The following is an 18,905-nucleotide window of genomic DNA, read 5'->3' as shown; positions in this document are numbered from 1 at the left end:
GACTTTGTTTGAGTATATGAAACATTAACATGATTCCAAAAAAAGCAAAACTGTTAAAAAAAATACACTGAGAAGTGTCACTACCCTTCCTTCTGCTCATTCTTGCCCGTTTCTGTAGATAACTAGTCTCATTAATTTCTGATTTATCCTTCCTATGTTTCTTTTTGTAAAAATACATAAGGTAACATGAGTATCTTATTCCCCTTCCTTTTTTTTCCACAAAAGGTAGCAACCTATCAAGCAAATTCTTTTGGACTTTGCTTGATATTTTGCTTTTTTATTAAAAAACAGCTTCATGGTGGTTGGTGGTAGTGTTCCAACAAGGTGGTTCTGACTCACAGCGACTCTGTATAGGATTTCCGAGGCTGCAAATCTTGGTTTACGGGAGCAGAATCTTCAGCTTTCTTCTGCAGAGCAGTTCGAATCTCCTGGTGGAGCCCAGTGTGTAAGGGCTCCTTCACAGTACTCCATTTGTGGGTGTGTGGACATTTAGGTTGTTTCTAATATTTTGCAATTACAGTAATGTTGCAATGAATAACCTCATGCAGATGTATTGTTGTATTTTCAGGGAAGAATAAAAGTCTTAACTATTATAGTATGTAAGTTATTTATAATAAAGCTTGAGGCTATTTGCCTACCTGCTTCTATCATCCTGTCTGCTGTGGTCTTGCAAACATATTCAAGGTTGTTGGAGTGAAATACTTTATTATAATCTATTTTTTGCTTAGAAAACCTTGAAATCAGAGAGCTGGAAGTGGCCTTGAGAATATTTTTAGTCAAGTAGTAACTAATCATATGCTCTGGGCCTGGATCCATTTTAAGTAGTTGACTTTTCCTTGTATGTATCCTTTAATGCTGCTTTACCACCTGAGTGCTCAGACCCAGCTGTTCCTGGTACTTCTCTTTCTTTTAATTTAATTCACATTAGATTTCTTCATGTAGTACTGTTAACTCACTGCTCCCTGGGGTTATAGTATGGGTGTGGGGCAAGACAATTATACATAAGCTAAAACAGAGATGTAGGCATTCATTTTCTCTACTATCAGAGTATCCTTGAGTACTATACATTGCATATCCTCAGAGAATGTCATCTTGGGCTCCCAGATAATGCTGCTGTCCCTCTCAAATGATTGATGACATCTTGTCTTTGTTCCAACAAGTGAGCATTAAGGTAAAAGGGAAATCTCCTGCATTGCTAGATAACCGTGGAAAAGATTGTCTAGCATAGCTTCCTATCTCAGGGGCCACAAATGGATTACATGTGTGTTGAGGTAATGATCCCCTTAGACTGAGGATGGCTGAAGCCCCGAGTAGATCACCTTTGGGCCCTGAGCAGTTTCTTCAGTTTATTTTCTGTGCATGCCCTGACATGAAAAAGGTTGGGAAAGTAGGTTAGAGCAGTCTAAAAATTAGCCACTGAGAGCCAAGGATATTACACCATAATGAAAGCCAGGCAGACTCTATAGACTTTATGGATGATCCCCTGAAACTATTACTCCAATATAATTTATAAACTTTAGACCAAAAATATTCCCTGAAGCCATCTTAAAACTGAACAGTAATTTAACTTAAACTAGTAAAAAAAACTCTGCCTTATGCTCTTTATTTTACTATGCTCTTTTAAGTACTGTCTGAGATCAAATTGGTAACAGCAAATTGTAAGATTAGATAGGAACTTTATAGAGTAGTTAGTTTATGGTATGAAGGAGGAACAACTCAGAAAAGGAGGGCCAGAATAGTTGCATAGCTCAAATAATGTAACTAATGTCACTGAAATATGCATGTTGAAATTTGAATTGCTATGTGTTTTGCTATGTATCTCTACAACAATAAAACAAATAAAATTTAGGGGGAAAACTTACATTATTAAAAAAGAGAAAGACAGAATGAAGAATTGGTTAATTGTCATATCTTAAATAAATCTGTTGTGATTTTAAATCACTTTATTTACTTCTTTGTTAACAGTTAAAAATTATGATGTTTTAAAATGTCTTGGCCTATAACCCAATTGTATAGTTGGATATTGTGATATAAAACAATTCACATTAAGAATTCACCTTCTGAGGGGAGTGATTAACTTTGCAGTCTAGGAGCAGAGATCCCTGAGACCATGAAGGGAGAAGAGCAGAGAGCGAGACCCTACCCAGAGAAGCAGTGATACCTGAGATGGAGGCAGAGACAATGACATAGAGAGATGGAGCAGTTGGGGACTTCAAACCCAGAGAGGGAGAGGGTGTGCTGATGACACGGGCTTGGGGGTGGGAGTGGGGGGTGTGTGGCAGACTTGTAGGATATACCCTTTGGTTGGTTGATGATGCATGGAGGGGATTGTGACCATAGCAATGAAATGATATACGATAGGATAAATGTAAAACTAATGTTCTCCCATGTAAACTATCACATAATTCAAAATAAAACATAAAAAAAAAAAAAGAATTCACCTTCTTCAAAGTTTTGAGATTTTTATTTAATGTTATATAGATGATGTACTTTACAGTATATTTTGGTTGATTAGATTGATGAACCAAGATTTAATCTCTATTCTGAATAGTTCTATGTATTTCAATACTATTTTGACACTTGAGTTGCTTCAGTACTTAATGAATTTATCTGCGTAGCATCTTATATTGTTGTCTAAAACTTCTTGAAAATCTTTCAAAATATACTTCTAGAATTGCATTTTGATTCCTGGGTTATTTTGTATTAAATATAAAATTTAATGATTCTGACATTAAGGTAGTTATAAAAGTTACATCAATCTTATTAGAGTTGAGTATTTTATATCATTCATCTAATGTCTTGAATGTAATTTAATTTTCAGTTAGGTATAGAAGTTTCAGAGGGATTTTTGCTTAATTTAATCTGACACATATTTGGAATTTTCCTATGGGAAGAGGTTATCAGCGGAAGTTCTTTTAAGAGTACAAATTAAAGGAAAAAATCTGAAATTTAGTAGTAATACTGTTGTTAGATGCCATTGAGTCAGTTCGAACTCATAGTGACCCCCTTGTAGGGTTTCCAAGGCTTTTTAGGTCTTCACAAGAGTGGAAAGCCTCATCTTTCTCTCGCAGAACTACTAGTGGGCTTGAACTGCAGACCTTGTGGTTTGCAGTCCAAGGCTTAGCTTATGGAGCCACCACCCTCCCAGTAATGATGTTGTTGTGTGCCAATGGAGTCGGTTCCAACTCATAGCGACCCTGTCCTGTACAGGGTTTCTGAGGCTGTAAATCTTTACGGGAGCAGAAAGACTCATCTTTCTCCCATGGAACAGCTCGTAGTTTCGAACTGCTGACCTTGTGGTTCGCAGCCCGATTCTTAACCACTACACTCCGCGGGAGAAAGATGAGGCTTTCTACTCCCGTAAAGATTTACACCCTCGGAAACCCTGTACAGGGTCGCTATGGGTCGGACCCGACTCAATAGCACTTAACAACAACAACAACACTACCAGAGCTCCTTAATGATATATGTGGACATATATTGAAAGCAGAATAAACCACTGCCTGCCATTTTACTCTTTTCCTTCATTTTTTAAGGGAAAAGAACTAATAATATTCACTGGGTGCTTTCTGTTAGTTAGACCCTGTACTATGCACTACATATAGTTTGTCTCATGAAATCCTTACACTAGCTGTGTGAAGTCAGAAATTCAGAAAGAAGTTGCCTGGGGTTGTGTTAGCTTCAGTACCTTATGAGGGCTGGAGTGTCCTCTTTGAATGTGGCATTTTAACACACACATCTGGTGCTGCTGTGTTCCTTGTTACTCTTACTCTGACCACACAGTATTCTGTTGTCCAAGGTCTCTGTGTGATTTGGGTTTCTCACAGTACGAGAGGGCTTCAAAAAGTTCCTGGAAAAAATTAATTGTCTTTTAGTTCCATTTTTCCACAAATACTTTGAAGCCCCCTCAGATACTGGTCTCAGAGTGGGGAGCTTTTTTCAGTCTTTATTATTGCCTTTTGTTATCAGTGTCTTTTTATTTTGAACTTTTTATTGTGCATTGAGTGAAGCTTTACACAGTAGATTATCAATTTTTCATTCAACAAATCATTTGCTTTGCTTCATTACGATGTTTGTAATCCCATCCATGTACCATAGTTAGTTAACAGTATTTACTTCTAGTCACTTTAACTCTTACATTCTTCCCTGGGTCACCTGCTACCTTCATCTTTCCTCTGCCAATCTCCCTCTTGTATATTGCCTGCCCCATCATCCATGTCAACACATGTCTACCCTCTGCTGTTGTTAAGTGCTGTTGAGTTGGTTCCTGTATAGGGTTTCCAAGGAGTGGCTGGTGAATTTGATCTTCTGACCTTGTGGTCTACCCCCTAGCCCATGATAAATTTTTCCTCCCATAACAATCATATGATGTTTGTTAAGAAAAACTTAACTTTTTACAATATTGATCTCAGACAGTATTTGTCCGTTGCAATTAGCTAATTTCACTCAGCATAGTGTCCTGCAGGTTCATCCATGTTGTGAGGTGTTTTGCAGATTGATCATTATTCTTCAGCATTTCATAGTATTCTATTGTGTGTATGTACCAAAGTTTGTTTAATCATTCTTCTGTTGATGGGCAGTTAGGCTGTCTCCATCTTTTTGATGTGCTTCTTGTAGACAGCATATTGAAGAATCCTGTTTTCTTATCCATTCTGCTATTCCAGTTCTTGATTGGTGCATTTAATCCATTTACTTTCATTGTAATTTTTGATAGGTATGACTTGATTGTTGTTATTTGATTGATTGTTGTTATTGATTGCTGTGTGTTCCTTTGTAGTGGTGGTGGTTATGTGTTGTGGAGTTGGTTCGTGTTCCTTTGTAGTGTTGGTTTAATTGTTCAACATTATTTTCTGTGCGAAGTTCATTTTGTTTGTAGGTTTACTTTACATTTTCATTTCATTTGTGTTAATATTTACTATTCTAATTTTTTCTTTTGTATTTTGATTGAAGGCGTATTAGTTTTCTTTTAGGTTGCCTTGTAATTAATTTCTCTCCTTCTAAAACAGTTTGTTTTATCTTGAAATCTACTTGACTTCCTCACTATTTGGAAGTTTTGTATCTACACTCTTCGCTCTTTTTGCTTTATAGTTGACGTCATTATAAATTGATATCTCTGGCTCCTTATTTTTAGTCTTGTAGGTATATTTTACTTTAAATATTTCTATATCTGGATTGATCTCTGGGTGATGTTGTCATGTATTTCAGTCCCAGGTTGTGTTGTCTGCTGTTTTTGGTTCTGAATCCAAAGAACACCCTTTAGCATTTTTTGTAAAGTTGGTCTAGTTATTAAAAATTCCTTAATTTCTATTTATCTGGGAATGACCTTAATTTTGCCATTATATTTGAAGAACGGTTTTACTGGTTATATGATTCTTGGTTGGCAATTTTTTTTCTTTCAGAGTTTTGTATATATCATCCCATTGTTTTCTTGTCTGCATGGTTTCTGCTGAGAAATCACAGCTTAGTCTTATTGGTTCTGCTTTATAGGTACCTTTTTGTGTTCCCCAAGCCATTCTCAACATTCTTTCCTCGTCTTTGGTTTTAGGAAGTTTGATTATAATATGTCTTGGTATTTTTCTTTTGGGATCTATCCTGTTTGACATTTGATCAGTTTTTCATATGTTTGCCTTCTTTTTCATGATGTTAGGAATGTTTTCTTCCAAAACATTGGACAACTTTCTCTGTATTTCTTCAAATTTTGCATTTATTTTGTTTGTTCTTAGTATTTTCCTGAACTCGTCAAAAGTTTTTTCTGTGTTCTTATTACTTTTCTCAATCTTTTTGTCAACCCCTTGAAATTACCTAAATGTCATTCTTTCAAATTCTTTTTCAGTTTGTTCCATTACCTTTTGTTCTTCAGAAACATTTTCTGGCTCTGCATCTAGTTCATTTGTGTGAGCCATTCTCTCTTATTTCTTTGTGTGAGCTAAAATTGTCTGTTGTCTCCTGGACATTGTGGTGTTGTATTTTTATTTAATTGATGATTGCATGTTGATTTTTGGTTTTGGATCTCACCAACAGTCTCCTATGGGTATAATTAGAGAACAGAAGCATATGCACCATCCTTGCTGTTAGCCGTTCACGCAGCTCAGTTTAGGGTGAGATTAGCTGGTGTTGGCTGCTGTTTATCATTGATCAAGTGGTATAGGAGCTGATATTGGCTCTTTCCCAATGGGTAGAGTTGCAGAGGGTACAGTTATGGTTTTCCTATTGTCTGTGTGAATCTGTTCTTCCAGGCCATGTTCTGTCCCCAAAGCTGCTCACAAAAGTTCAACATGGTCGTGCCGCTTATGGCCATCTGTTCAGCAGTCGGTTTCCTCTCGCTGTCCCTGCTTAGCTTCTCCTCCCAGCAAGCACACAGTCCACTTCTCTAGCCTTCCTTCGGAAGTTCACAGTTCCAGGAGTTTCATTTATACCTGTTTCAGTTGGCCTCTCATATCTTTGTTAGTAGAGGTTCTAGGTAGTGCATCTGCCTGATTTGTCATCTTGACAGAAACAGAGTGGTGAGGGTTTTTTAAAAAAGCTTGATTCCTGCAGAACAAGCATTCCTAGCAATAAATAGGAAGGGGAATCTGTCAGTTTTTTAAGGTTTGAGCCCCCAGGTTGGCACACCGTCACTTTTGTCATAATCAGTTGCAGAGCATGGCTAGGATCCAGGAATAAGGACATAGTCCTTGCTTCTCGGTTGAAGAAGTGTCAAAGAATTTCTGACAGTCTTTAATTTACCATAGAACCACAAAAGAGAAAGGGAATAATGAAAGTTATAAGATATGCTGAACTATGACTTTACTAGCAAACAGTTTACTTATTAAGTGATTCCGGAGAGATTAATTGATTGTCATTCTGGTATAGGAAAGATAGAAGCCAGAGAGAGCTTCCAAGAAGAGGAAGTTGGAGAAGATTCTCATGGAGGAAAGGCAATGAAATAATCTTTGCTCCTTGTCTTCTTTTCTTGGCCCTGAACTCTTGGTTTTTATGATCTTGGCCTTGAGTCTCAACTGGCCACCTGATTATTTTGTAATTGTGGATTTGGTGCTTATGCCTGGTGTCTTCCCCAATATTTGGCCTGTGCTTACTTTCCCAAAGAAGCCCTGATGGCACCATTGGATTAGTACTGGACTGCTAACCGCAAAGTCAGCAGTTCAAACCCACCAGTTACTCTGAGGGAGAAGGATGAGGCATTCTGCTCTTATAAAGATTCACAGCCTCAGAAGCCCTATATATAGTTGCTTTGAGTTAGAGTTGACTAGATGGCAGGGGTCAGTCTCCCAAGGTTTGCCCTTGGTTCACTCCTTTGGCCCGGGACACCTCCCATTACTTATTACAAGAAATATCCTGTTGGCCTGTTCCCTGGGAATCCAATACCCATACCCAGAATGAGCAGCATTGTAATGGGAGTTGGAAAGTGGTGCATCAGACAATGATTTTGATTTCATTTGGGCTATACTTTGGCACATTATGGCTCAGTTCCTGTTCTCTTTTTGTGAATTTCCTCTTCTGTTTCAGAGAAAGATAGGAGAGACTTCAGGACTTTAGTTTAGGAATAAGCTTGTGACCATGTGGTTAGTTCAAAGAATATTTATGATAAAAAGATTATATACCTTGTTCTTAAACATCTAAGAATATATCATTGGAGTCACTCCTGGAATGTATTTCTACTTAGATATATTGTAACTTATATAGATTTTTTATGTTGATACTGTCCTATCCGGTTTCAAGAGGAAAACACTTTTGTTATTGATGATTTACAAAGTTGTTTTTAAAAATAGTAGCTGTAAAACTTTATAAAATTTTCATTGATCATATTTTTATAAACCTATAGAGTTATAATCTTGAACCCTAGTTTAATTTTCCATTCATAATAATTATAATTGATCCTTTTCATTAGTATAACTGTATATCAGTATCCTTAGGTTTAATGTGTTTAAAATTTAACTTTTAATATAAAACTAGTAAAGTTTTTTGGAAAAAATTAAAACATTATAGTTGAAAGCGAAAGTAGGCCCTTATAGCTGCAGTTCCTGATCTTGTTTTTTTTTTTTTTATGTAACTGTTAACAGTTACTGTTAACTTTAAAATATTTACATACAGGCACAAAAAACATGGCATCTTTTAAAAACAAAAATGCATTTTTATGGACTGTTTGGTAAAAGTCTGTGCTTTTAAATAGTGTATGAATTGGACTTCCAGCTCTGCCACTTACTAACTTACATAACTTTTCTGTGACTTTGTTTCCTTACCTCTATAAAATGAAACAAATAATAGGATGCACTTCATTGTATTGTTATAAGAAATAAGTGAAGTTGTTTTCATAAAGTGCTTACAATGTTGTTGTTGTTATGTACCATATAGTCGGTTCCTATTCATAGCGACCCTATGCAGGGTTTCTGAGGTAAATCTTTATGGGAGCAGAAAGCCTCATCTTTCTCCTGTGGTACAGCTGGTAGTTTCGAACTACTGACCATGAGATTAGCATCCCGATTCGTAACCACTATGCTACCAGTGCTTACAATTTGTTGTTGTTGTTAAGTATCATGGAGTTGATTCTGACTCATAGTGACCCTGTAAATTTTCTGTTTAGCTCTTGTACGTCCTCAGACATGCAGTGAGGAGCTCCATCACCAACAACACACAATACTGGACCAAGCAGGCTCAGGGGACAGCGCTAGAACTCTGAACCACATATAAAGGAATATTTAGAAGTTTGGAAGGCTTACAGCTAGGGGATTTGTAGCAGAATCATGAAATCCATTGCTTTCTAATTCAAGACGCTAAGCTGCTCCCAGAGCTACCATCTTGGGAGAGACCAAGTGGGGGAAGGATCAGAGCAGCCATGAATACCTGACAGAACCGTGGAGATACAGGTGTGAACATTCATTTTTTGGTATCTGTTCATTGGTCTCTGGCTGTCTGCGCACTTCCATTCTGGTGACCAGAGGGGGTGCCTTAGAGAATGGACACCCCACCCCCACCCCTGGAGGGTTCTACTACTCATTCGCACAGATCTCCTCGAAATTTAAAGTGACAGTTTCCACTTAAAACCAAACGGCCACCACTCATCTGTCAGTTTGTCTTACTGCGGTGGCTTGTGAGTTGCTGTGATTCTGAAAGCTATGCCACTGGTATTTTAAATACCAGCAGGGTCACCCATGGTGGACAGGTTTCAGATGAGCTTCCAGACAAAGACAGACTAGGAAGAAAGAGTGACGAACTACTTCCGAATATTTAGTCACTGAAAACTTTATGAATAGCAGAGAAACACTGTCAGACGTAGTGCTGGAAAATGAGCCCCTCAAGTTGGAAGGCACTCAAAATGCAACTGGGGAAGAGCTTCCTCCTCAGAGTAGAGTTGACTGTGATAACACGAATGGAGAAAAGCCCGTGGGACCTTCATTTGCTGATGGGGCACAACTCAGAATGAAGAGAAACAGCTATAAACATCCATTGAAAATCGGAATATGGAATGTACCAAGTATGAATCTGGGAAAATTGGAAGTTGTCAAAAATGAATTGGAATGCATAAACATCAATACCTTAGGCATTAGTGAGCTGAAATGGACTGGTATTGGTCATTTTGAATGTGACAACCACATGATTTACTATGCTTGGAATGACAAATTGAAGAGGAATGATGTTGCATTCATCCTTAAAAAGAATATATCCAGATCAGTCATGAGGTACAACACTGTCTGTGATAGGATAATATCCATGCGCCTACAGGGAAGCCCAGTTAAAACCACTATTATTCAAATTTACGCACCAACCACTAAAGCCAGTGAGGATGAAATAGAAGAATTCTACCAACTTCTTCAATCTGAAATCAATCAAACTTGTAATCAAGATGTATTGATCATTACTGGTGATTGGAATGCAAAAGTTGGGAGCAAAGAGGAAGGATCAGTAGTTGGAAAATATGGCCTTAGTGATAGAAATGATGCTGGAGAATGCATGATAGAATTCTGTAAAACCAATGATTTGTTTATTTCAAATACCTTCTTTAGACAGCATAACAGAAGACTATACACATGGATCTTGCCAGATGGAATACATAGATATCAAATTGACTACATCTGTGGAAAGAGACAAAGGAAAAGCTCCATATCATCAGTGTAAACAAGGCCAGGGCAGACTGTGGAATAGACCACATATGCAATTCAAACTGAAGCTGAAGAAAATGAAATCAAGTCCATGAGAGCCAAAATATGACCTTGAGTCTATCCCACCTGAATTTACAGATCATCTGAAGAATAGATTTGATACATTAAACACTAAAGACCGAAGACCAGAAGAGTTGTGGGATGACTTCAAGATACACGAAGAAAGCAAAAAGTCATTGAGAAGACAAGAAAGAAGGAAAAGGTCAAAATGGATGTCAGAAGAGACACTAAAACTTGCTATATAGTGTAGAGATGCGAAAGCACATGGAAGATGTATTATATGAATGTTAAATTAAAATGAACTTACTTGAAAAAAACAAACAAACCATGGGTGTTTCCTTATTGGTTTCTAATATTTTTTGTGTTATACTTTTAGAATTGAGTGTGTGTGTGTGTGTAGGGAGAGGGTGTTCCTGAGTGACTGTCATTGCTAAGTGCTTCTCTAGAATGGTTTTAAGCAGTGACTCCACACCTCCCACTCCTGCTGTTACAGTGAGGTATTGTTGCTGATGGATAATATGCTTGAGGACCCTTTGTGGTTTTATTGTATGTCTGTTATATTGTAGTTCATGAAGAGCTTGTTGTTAGATGCCGTCTAACACAGTGACCCTGTGCACAGCATAACAAAACACTGCCGGTCCTGCACCTTCTTACAATTGTTTGCTTGAGCCCATTGCTGCTGCCGTTGTGTCAGTCTTTGGGGGGGTCTTCCTCTTTTTTGCTGACCCTCTACTTTACCAAGCATGATATTCTTTTCCAGGGACTCATCCTTCCTGATAGTATGTATACAGTATAAGAGAGAAAGTGCTGCCATTCTGGCTTCTCTATAGCATTCTGGTTACACTTCTTCCAAGACAGATTTGTTTGTTCTTTTAGCAGTCTAGGGTACTTTTAATATTCTTCTCTAACATCATAATTTTAACATCATAATGCATCAAGTCTTAGCTCTTCCTTATTCATTGTTCAACTTTCACATCATATGTTGTTGTTTGTTGTTGTCAAGTACTGTTGTAGATTCTGACCCATAGCAACCCTGTATAGGGTTTCCAAGGAGCAGCTGGTGAGCTTGAACCGCTGACCTTGCAGTTCAGACAGCTTTGCAGCCTGGCGCATTAACCCACAGCACCACATATGAGGCTATTGAAAATACCAGGGTTTGGTTCCTGCTCACTTTAGTCCTCAAACTGGCGTCTTTACTCTGAACACTTTAAGAGGTTTTATGTAGTGGATTTGCCTAATGCAATACATTGTTTGATTTCTTGACTGCTGATTCTGTGAGTGGTGATAGTGGATCAAGCAAAATGAAGTCTTTGACTACTTTTATATATTCTTCATTCATCATGATGATCCAGCAGTGGTGAGGATTTTGGTTTTTCTTTACATTGAGGTACATCCCATACTGAAGGCTGTGGTCTTTGATCTTGATCAGTAAGTATTTTAAGTCCTCTTTGCTTTCAGCAAGCAAGGTTGTGTTATCTGCATTATAGTAGGTTGGTAGTGAGTTCCTCAAGTCCTGAATCCATGCTCTTCTTATAATCCAGTTTCTCGGATTATTTACTCAGCATAAAGATGAATAAGTACGATAAAAGAATATGATGCTGGTGCACACCTTTCCTGATTTTCCTATAAATTGAGACATTTTATAAAAAAAATAATTCTCCTTAAAGTGATTAAAATAAATTGTTTTAAGATTATCTGTAGTAATTTTTTTCTAGCTGCAACCTGTTCTACCATTCTTAATGATAACTGAGAAGTAGTTTTAATGGTACCAGTATTTTTCAGTTTATTTTATAATTCCAATTATTAAAGGTTCTTAATTTGGATAAGGTGTGAATAAACAGAGTGACTATTTCTCAGTATATTGTAATAAAGGGTTTCAAAATCTCCCATCATACCCCATTATCTGTAGTTTTTTAGCTTTTCTAATAGTTGTCTGATGTGAATGTTGTCATTTAAATAGCCAAGACCAGTTGTCAGAAGCACACATTTAATCTTAACTTTCTTATTTTAAATGTTCACGACAGTAGAAATTAGATTTCTTGACTCAGAAGGTGAAGTTGTTTTTGAGATTTATTAAAAGGCAGAGTCATATGTTTTCAACATTTGGGAATTCACTATTATATTTCCTTTTATTATCTCTTCATCCCTAACTTTAGTTGCATGGTGATGTTAGTTGCCCCCTGAGTTGACTGACTCATGTATAACAGAACCAAACATTGCCTAGTCCCGTGCCTTCATAATTTTCATTGGTACATTTGTGTCCATTGTTGCCCTTGTGTCAGTCCATTTTACTGAGGGTTTCCTGTGTTTTTGCTGACCCTTTCTTTACCAATGTAGATGTTGTTTCCTAATGAAGTTGCATAGAGTATTATTTAATAATAAACTTCTTTCCTTTCATCCTTCCTTTCCTTTCTTCCTCTCCTTTTTTTTTTCCTCCCTCTACTTGTTATTAGTTGCTGTTGAGTTAATTCCAACTCATGGCAACCTCATGTGTGCAGAGAAGAACCATTCTATAGAGTTTTCAAGGTTTTGGAAGCAGATTGCCAGGCCTGTCTTCCTAGGGGCCTCTGGGTGAGTTTGAACCATCAACCTTCTGAGCAATTGAGTGTTTAATCAGTTGCAACACCTTTTGATTAGCTGAGCTCTTAATCACTGCACCACCAGGGTTCCTTTTCTTTTCCCCTAATCAGGGTAAGCACTGGACTGCTAATCACGAGATTGGTGGTTCAAACCCACCAGCAACTCCTTGGAAACCCTATACAAGGTGGCTATGTGTCAGAACCAACTCCATTAGCACTTAACAACAATAACAACAATCAATAACAAAGGAGCCCTGGTGGCTTAATAATTACGTGCTCAGCTGATAACCAAAAGGTTTGAACTCCACAGGAGAAAGATGTGCAGTCTGCTTCTGTACAGATTATAGCTTTGGAAACCCATTGGGGCAGTTCTTCTCTGTTCTTTAGGGCTGCTATGAGTTGGAATCAACTCACTGGTCAGGGCTTTTTTTTTTTTTCAATAGCAAATCACAGGTTGGACTTCAGGTTTTGATGGTGGCAGATCAGAGTCAGGTAGGACAGGCTCTGTGGGGAAGGGGCTGAAAACCGAGAGAAGCTGCTTTCACGGAACAGCACCAGAGCTCTGGATCTAGCATAAGGTTCAGAGTATCCGTTTCCTGCAACCGCCAGTGGAAAAATCACTGTATAAAGGAAGATATTGCCATTTAGGAGTCGGTCAAAACACGGGACTCCCTCTGTGGCCATCCCACCCTGGCAGAGGTCAGAGGACGGGGCTACAGCCAGATCTGCACAGTGAACCAGCACTAAAAGCAGCACAGTGACATTTGCAACAGGAGGTGTGGGGAGATTCTACATATTTTTCCCTCCACTTCCCTGTCACGCCTTCTTTGCCCAGCCCAGACTCCTCCAAGCAGGTAGGTGCGCACCCCTCAGAAAGTCCAGCGTTGAGACCACGGCACAGAGAGAAAGAGCCCCATCGGTCCAAGGGCAAATTCTTTGGCTGCTGCTTTTGACTTCTGCCTGTGGGTCCCAGCCCTAAAGTTAACTTGTGCAGGACCCTTTACTCCTGCAAGAAAAAGAGCAGGTTTGGCCTGACAGACAAACCATATGAACAATCTGTAAAAGATGCAACTATTTTAAGAACTACACTGTGCACACAGATACCTAACTGACCTTCAGAGACAAAAGTAGTAGACAATCTTTCTCCCATTAACTTCTTAATATCTATCTATACACATCTACGGTGGTGACTAGAGGAGAGGGGCCTGAGCAAGTGGACACCCCCACCCACTACTGGAGGCTTCTATGGTGCACGCACACTGCCTGTGTAGCAAGGTGACTGGCCAGTTTGCCACAGTTTTATTTTTGTTTCAAAGTGGTGGATTTTGTCTCTGCTTTTATATTGCTTCTGCCTTTAGCCCTTTTGAGCACACATTTTTCCTGGAGGTAGGAGTTTTTCTCCCTACGTTACCCAAGAAGAATCAGCAATTGTGGCATATAGCTAAGCTACAAGTATACCCCATAATATTCTACCATTGAGACACAGGAGCCAGTAACAGCTGCTAAGTATTACATGCGAAAAGGAAAGCCTATTTCCTGATCATATCCACCAGGAGACACCCAGTAAGCTTAATAACACAGCAACAAACATCTATTTAAGCATTAAAAACTCACATAACTACTGGAAATGACCAACAAAAGATCTCAAAATATATACAAAACCAGAAAAGAGTAAATGAGACAAATGAGCTGGAGACAGACAAAGGCTTTCCAGAAGAGGAAGAGCAGGTTTTGGATTTGCCTGAGAAGGAATTGAGAAGAAGGATATGGAAACAAATTCAAATGCTCCAAAAAAGGGGTGGAGGAAAACAAGGAAGAAGTCAGAAAAGTACTACAAGAGCAATCAAACAAGATTGATACAGCATTGGAAACAGTTCAAAACCTGCACAAAGAAGTCCAGATGATTAATAATAAGATATCAGAAATGGAAAATACACTGAAAGGGGAAAGGAGCAGAATTGAAGAGATGGAAGCCAGAACCGGCCATCTGGAAGACAAATCTCTCAGTACTGCTAAGATAGAAGAGCAAGCAGAAAAAAGGATAAAAAAAAAACCCTGAAGAGAGTCTTAAGATTCATGCTGGATAACCTGAAGAGGAACAACTTAAGAATTACTAGTATTCTGGAACAGGAAGAATAAGAGAAGTCCACAGAGGAGATAGTTGAAGAACTTCTGGAAGAAAATTTCCCTAACATTTTGAAAGATGAGAAGATAAATATTCAAGAAGCTGAATGTACCCCAGGAAGGCTAGACCCCAAAAGAAAATCACCAAGACATAATAATCAAGCTCTCCAAAATCAAAGAGGAGGAGAGAATCCTAAAAGCAGCCAGGGAAAAGAGAAATGTGACTTACAAAGGTAAGCAGATCAGATTTAGCTCTGACTATTCAGCAGAAACCATGCAGGCAAAAAGGCAATGGGGAGACATATACAAACATTCCAGGATAAACAGAAGCTAAGAGATTTTGTCAAAGCCAATCCAGCACTTCAGAACATCCTAAAAGGAGTTCTTTGTACTGAAAACCAACAAGAACAGACAACAACCAGAGAGTGACAGGTGTGGCAGCACCACCTGAAACTCAAGACGACGGATAGCAGAGTCCAGAGCAGAACAAAATTACAACAACAAATTGAAAGGAGCTGGGAGGTTAACCAAAGATCAAAATAATAATAATGTCAAAGAAGGAAAAAATGTAGGAACAGAGAGAGATCCAGGTGGTAAGGATATCAGGTAGATGACAGAATACAATAGATTGTCTTAAATGGAGGGAAAAGTTAATAGACTATAAGGTAACCCCAAAGAAAGTTAATACTTCACAACTTACCATGAAAGTGAACTTTCAAGCAGAACAAGCAAACATTAAAAACTAAGAAGAAATCCACAAGAAGTAGCACAAAAAACACAAACTTGGTACAAGAAGGCATGCAGAACAAAGGAATGAACAGCACTACCCAAAAATTAACATAATGACAGCAATTAATTCATACCTATCCATAATAGTAAATAGCATGTTAAACAGTGGTACTTTGCTGAATGCACTAAGAAAGGTGAATTCTTAGTTTGAAGGAGGTTTTACCACTTACGACTTTAATCTTGTTCCTTGGGCAGAATATTACTGTTCTAAGAGTTGTGTTCATACTCTGGTTCCACCACTTACTGGCTCTGTGATTTAAGCTAGTTATTTAGTCTCTCTCTGCTTCTCTTTCCCATATGAAAGTGGTGATGGTAATAGTACATTTCGGTGTTGTGAAGATTAAGTAAGTAAATGTCAAATACTTTTAAAAAATAGCAAAGCAAACTAAAATCACTGTTGAGTTGATTTCAACTCATAGCAATCCTATATAAGTTTTCTGAGTTTCTAAATCTTTACAGGAGCAGACAGCCTCATATTCCCTCCCGAGCAGCTGCTGTAGATTTAAACCTGGTGACCTTGTGGTTAGCAGTTCAATGCCTAGCCCACAGTGCTGTAAGGGTTACTAAAAAAGTGGCACATAAAGGCTTTTTTTTAATCTACTGCTCTGGGCCAAAGTTTTCATTCTCTGCTATTTATTTTTCTCTTCAATTTTCTTTTCTCTTCTCTTTTCTTGTCTTTTCAACACATGAGCATATCTGAGTCATCCTTCATAGAGAGATTCCTTGTCCAATTCCTTGTCACAAACTATTGTTGAATACCCTTCAGTGATATTACTGTTTGGTGGTATAAACATACTGATCCCATTTACCTTTAGCAAGCTGCTTCCGGAGTAACTTCATGTGTACTTCCCCCACTTTCTAAAATGTTAAATCTATCATGTATTATTTCTTTGATTCTTTAGATTGTTCTTTTTCTTGTCAAAGATGATTATGGTATGGGAATAAGCAAAACAAAGTAATTGTGTGAAAAGCTTACAGATTCTCTTTTCATTTTGTCCTCTCACCCTTCTCATCCTTAAGCTTTTCTCCATAGATTTAAGTTGAGTTTTATGATCCATTTTTGGTCAAAGTGTGAGAAGGGGAAAATTAAAGATTTCAGAAAAAATATTAAGAACAAAGCTCCAAAAGCTCTTAAAAGATTTTAATTTCTCACCAATTCTGCATGTAGAGGTACATTTGTTTATTATATGAAAATTTTCTTTTTCCTTCTTAGGAAAGCTGTTTTGAAATTATTGAAAATTAAGTTGCATTTATCTGTGTGAAGAAGCTTAGGGCATTTCTATCTTGCTTTTTTTTTTTTTTTCCCTTCAATTTGCTTACCTGATTTGCTTAACACTGTAAGGATTTTCAGTGGCTTCCTTAAGACAGTTCACAGAAACATTTTAATGTTTGGATAGAATCCCATCTTGATGTTCTACTAGATAAATTCACCTCCACATAAAAAGAACATTCTCTAACAGCATTATGCTAATGCTGTGAAAGTAGAAAAATAAAATTTGTTGTTGAGTTATGTGTAATAGATTCAGTTCCAGATTCATGGTTCAACAAATTTGAAAGCCTGGGTATTGCTAAATATGTTATATCAAAATGTTTTTCATAATGTGGGCTTTTATTAGTAAATCCTCTCCATCCATTTTTTTTTTTCTTTCTTTTTCACAGCGAGAAAGGCCTTTTGTGATGTGTGATAAGGCAAGAGAGATAAAGATAGGAACCAGATCTTGGAAGAGCTTGGTATCCTATACTAAGAAAGTTGAACTTACTTTCTACAGATATTGATCTCCTACCAATTCAAGCCCTACACCCTCAAAAGGTTTAAGCTTTGGAAACCATATGCAGGGCTACTATGAGTAGACACTGACTCCACAGTGACAGCACTTTTATTTCTGAGTGTTTGCTTTTGTTGTGATATCCCTCCCATACCCTTAAGAAGCTGGCTAGCGGGGTCTCAAAAGGAGTCACCTGGGAATCACCTGGGAAGCTATTTTCTCAAAATATACATATTCTTTGCCCTCCTATCCCTGTTCCAACGTAGATATGTCCTTTGAGAAATTTAAAGGTAGTTTTTATATCATCTCCCCTCCCTTTTGGAGATTATTGTTATGCATACCATCTTTTAAAAATCAAATGAATAAACAGGTGAAATTGTAATCAGTTTCTTAAAAACGTTTTGATACCCTTTCTTCCCTATCCCACACCTCTAATACCATTATAACCTGGGTATACTCTCAGCTAGAATTTTGTGCAGTTGTCACATTTAGAATTATATTTTATGACACTGAAACATTAATTTGGAAAAATTTGGTTTAGTTGCCCAATTGTATCTGTAGGTTATATGACCAGCATGGTAAAGACACATGATTAAATTTAAAAAACAAAACAAAAAACAGGACTTTTACAACATGTTTTTTAATGGGAAAATAGGCCATCATTAACTTGTCAAAAACTGTGGTAAGATAGAATAAATAATAAAAGAGAAAACAAATGTGTATGTGTTTGACTTGCAGTTAAGTGATTTGAGTCAACAATTGAAGTGGGCAGTCATTGTGGACGTGTGTTTAAATTCCTCCTAGTGTAGCCTTACTTAGGCAGCCATTTTGCATATTGCATGATTATAACGCAGGGATTTGTGAGTACACCTAAGCAGTCATGGTATTTGTAACTTAGTCACAGGATATGATATTAAGATTAGGGGAGAAGTTGGGATATGATGTGGTATAATTGGTATACTATATATTTTTCTCTTTATTAGTGTGCCGGTCCAACAAAAGCCCCTGGGTCTGTTTGACTTGTTCAAGTGTCCACTGTGGAAGGTAGGTGATGTACTTATTCATTCACTGCCTACTGTTTTGTTTTTCAATTTGCTTTTAAGCTTTATGCCTATGTTTTATTGATTTGAATTTACTTAGTACCATTGCTTAATCATAGTATGTAATTCTCTGTGGGACTTCCCTTTTCCAATAGAATTCTTTTGTTTAATGATATGTCTGGGGGAATTACAGAGGGATACCTTCAGATTAATACTCAGGAGAATTGATTTTATGATCAAGATAATGTACTAATATTTAAAAGAAAAATGAAATGATAACTTTGAAATCTTGAATTAAAAGGTAGTTTTAAAAACCTGTATTAGGGAAAATTTTAAAGCAGAGTTAATATAATCAAAGCCCATGCTGTCATCACCCAGCTTCAACAATGATCAACACATGACCAGTATTGTTTCACCCATTACCCCCTGTTCTTGCCTTCACTGACTTAT

At 37.6% G+C, this 18,905-nt stretch overlaps 1 protein-coding gene across 3 annotated transcripts in view; it reads left to right on the top strand.

Annotated features, from left to right (window-relative positions):
* Window positions 1-18,905, top strand: part of USP3 (ubiquitin specific peptidase 3) — a 143,009-nt gene that overhangs the window by 24,258 nt on the left and 99,846 nt on the right. For all 3 annotated transcript variants that reach the window (XM_006831554.1, XM_006831553.1, XM_006831555.1), the window contains one exon: window positions 18,399-18,459. In XM_006831554.1, the coding sequence (XP_006831617.1) occupies window positions 18,399-18,459 (61 nt within the window). The remainder of the gene's footprint in view (window positions 1-18,398; window positions 18,460-18,905) is intronic.

This window comes from Chrysochloris asiatica, unplaced genomic scaffold (assembly GCF_000296735.1).
Source record: "Chrysochloris asiatica unplaced genomic scaffold, ChrAsi1.0 scaffold00004, whole genome shotgun sequence".
Lineage (NCBI taxonomy): Eukaryota > Metazoa > Chordata > Mammalia > Afrosoricida > Chrysochloridae > Chrysochloris > Chrysochloris asiatica.
Note: the sequence above shows the minus strand (reverse complement) of the source record. Positions and strands in the feature narration are given on the sequence as shown.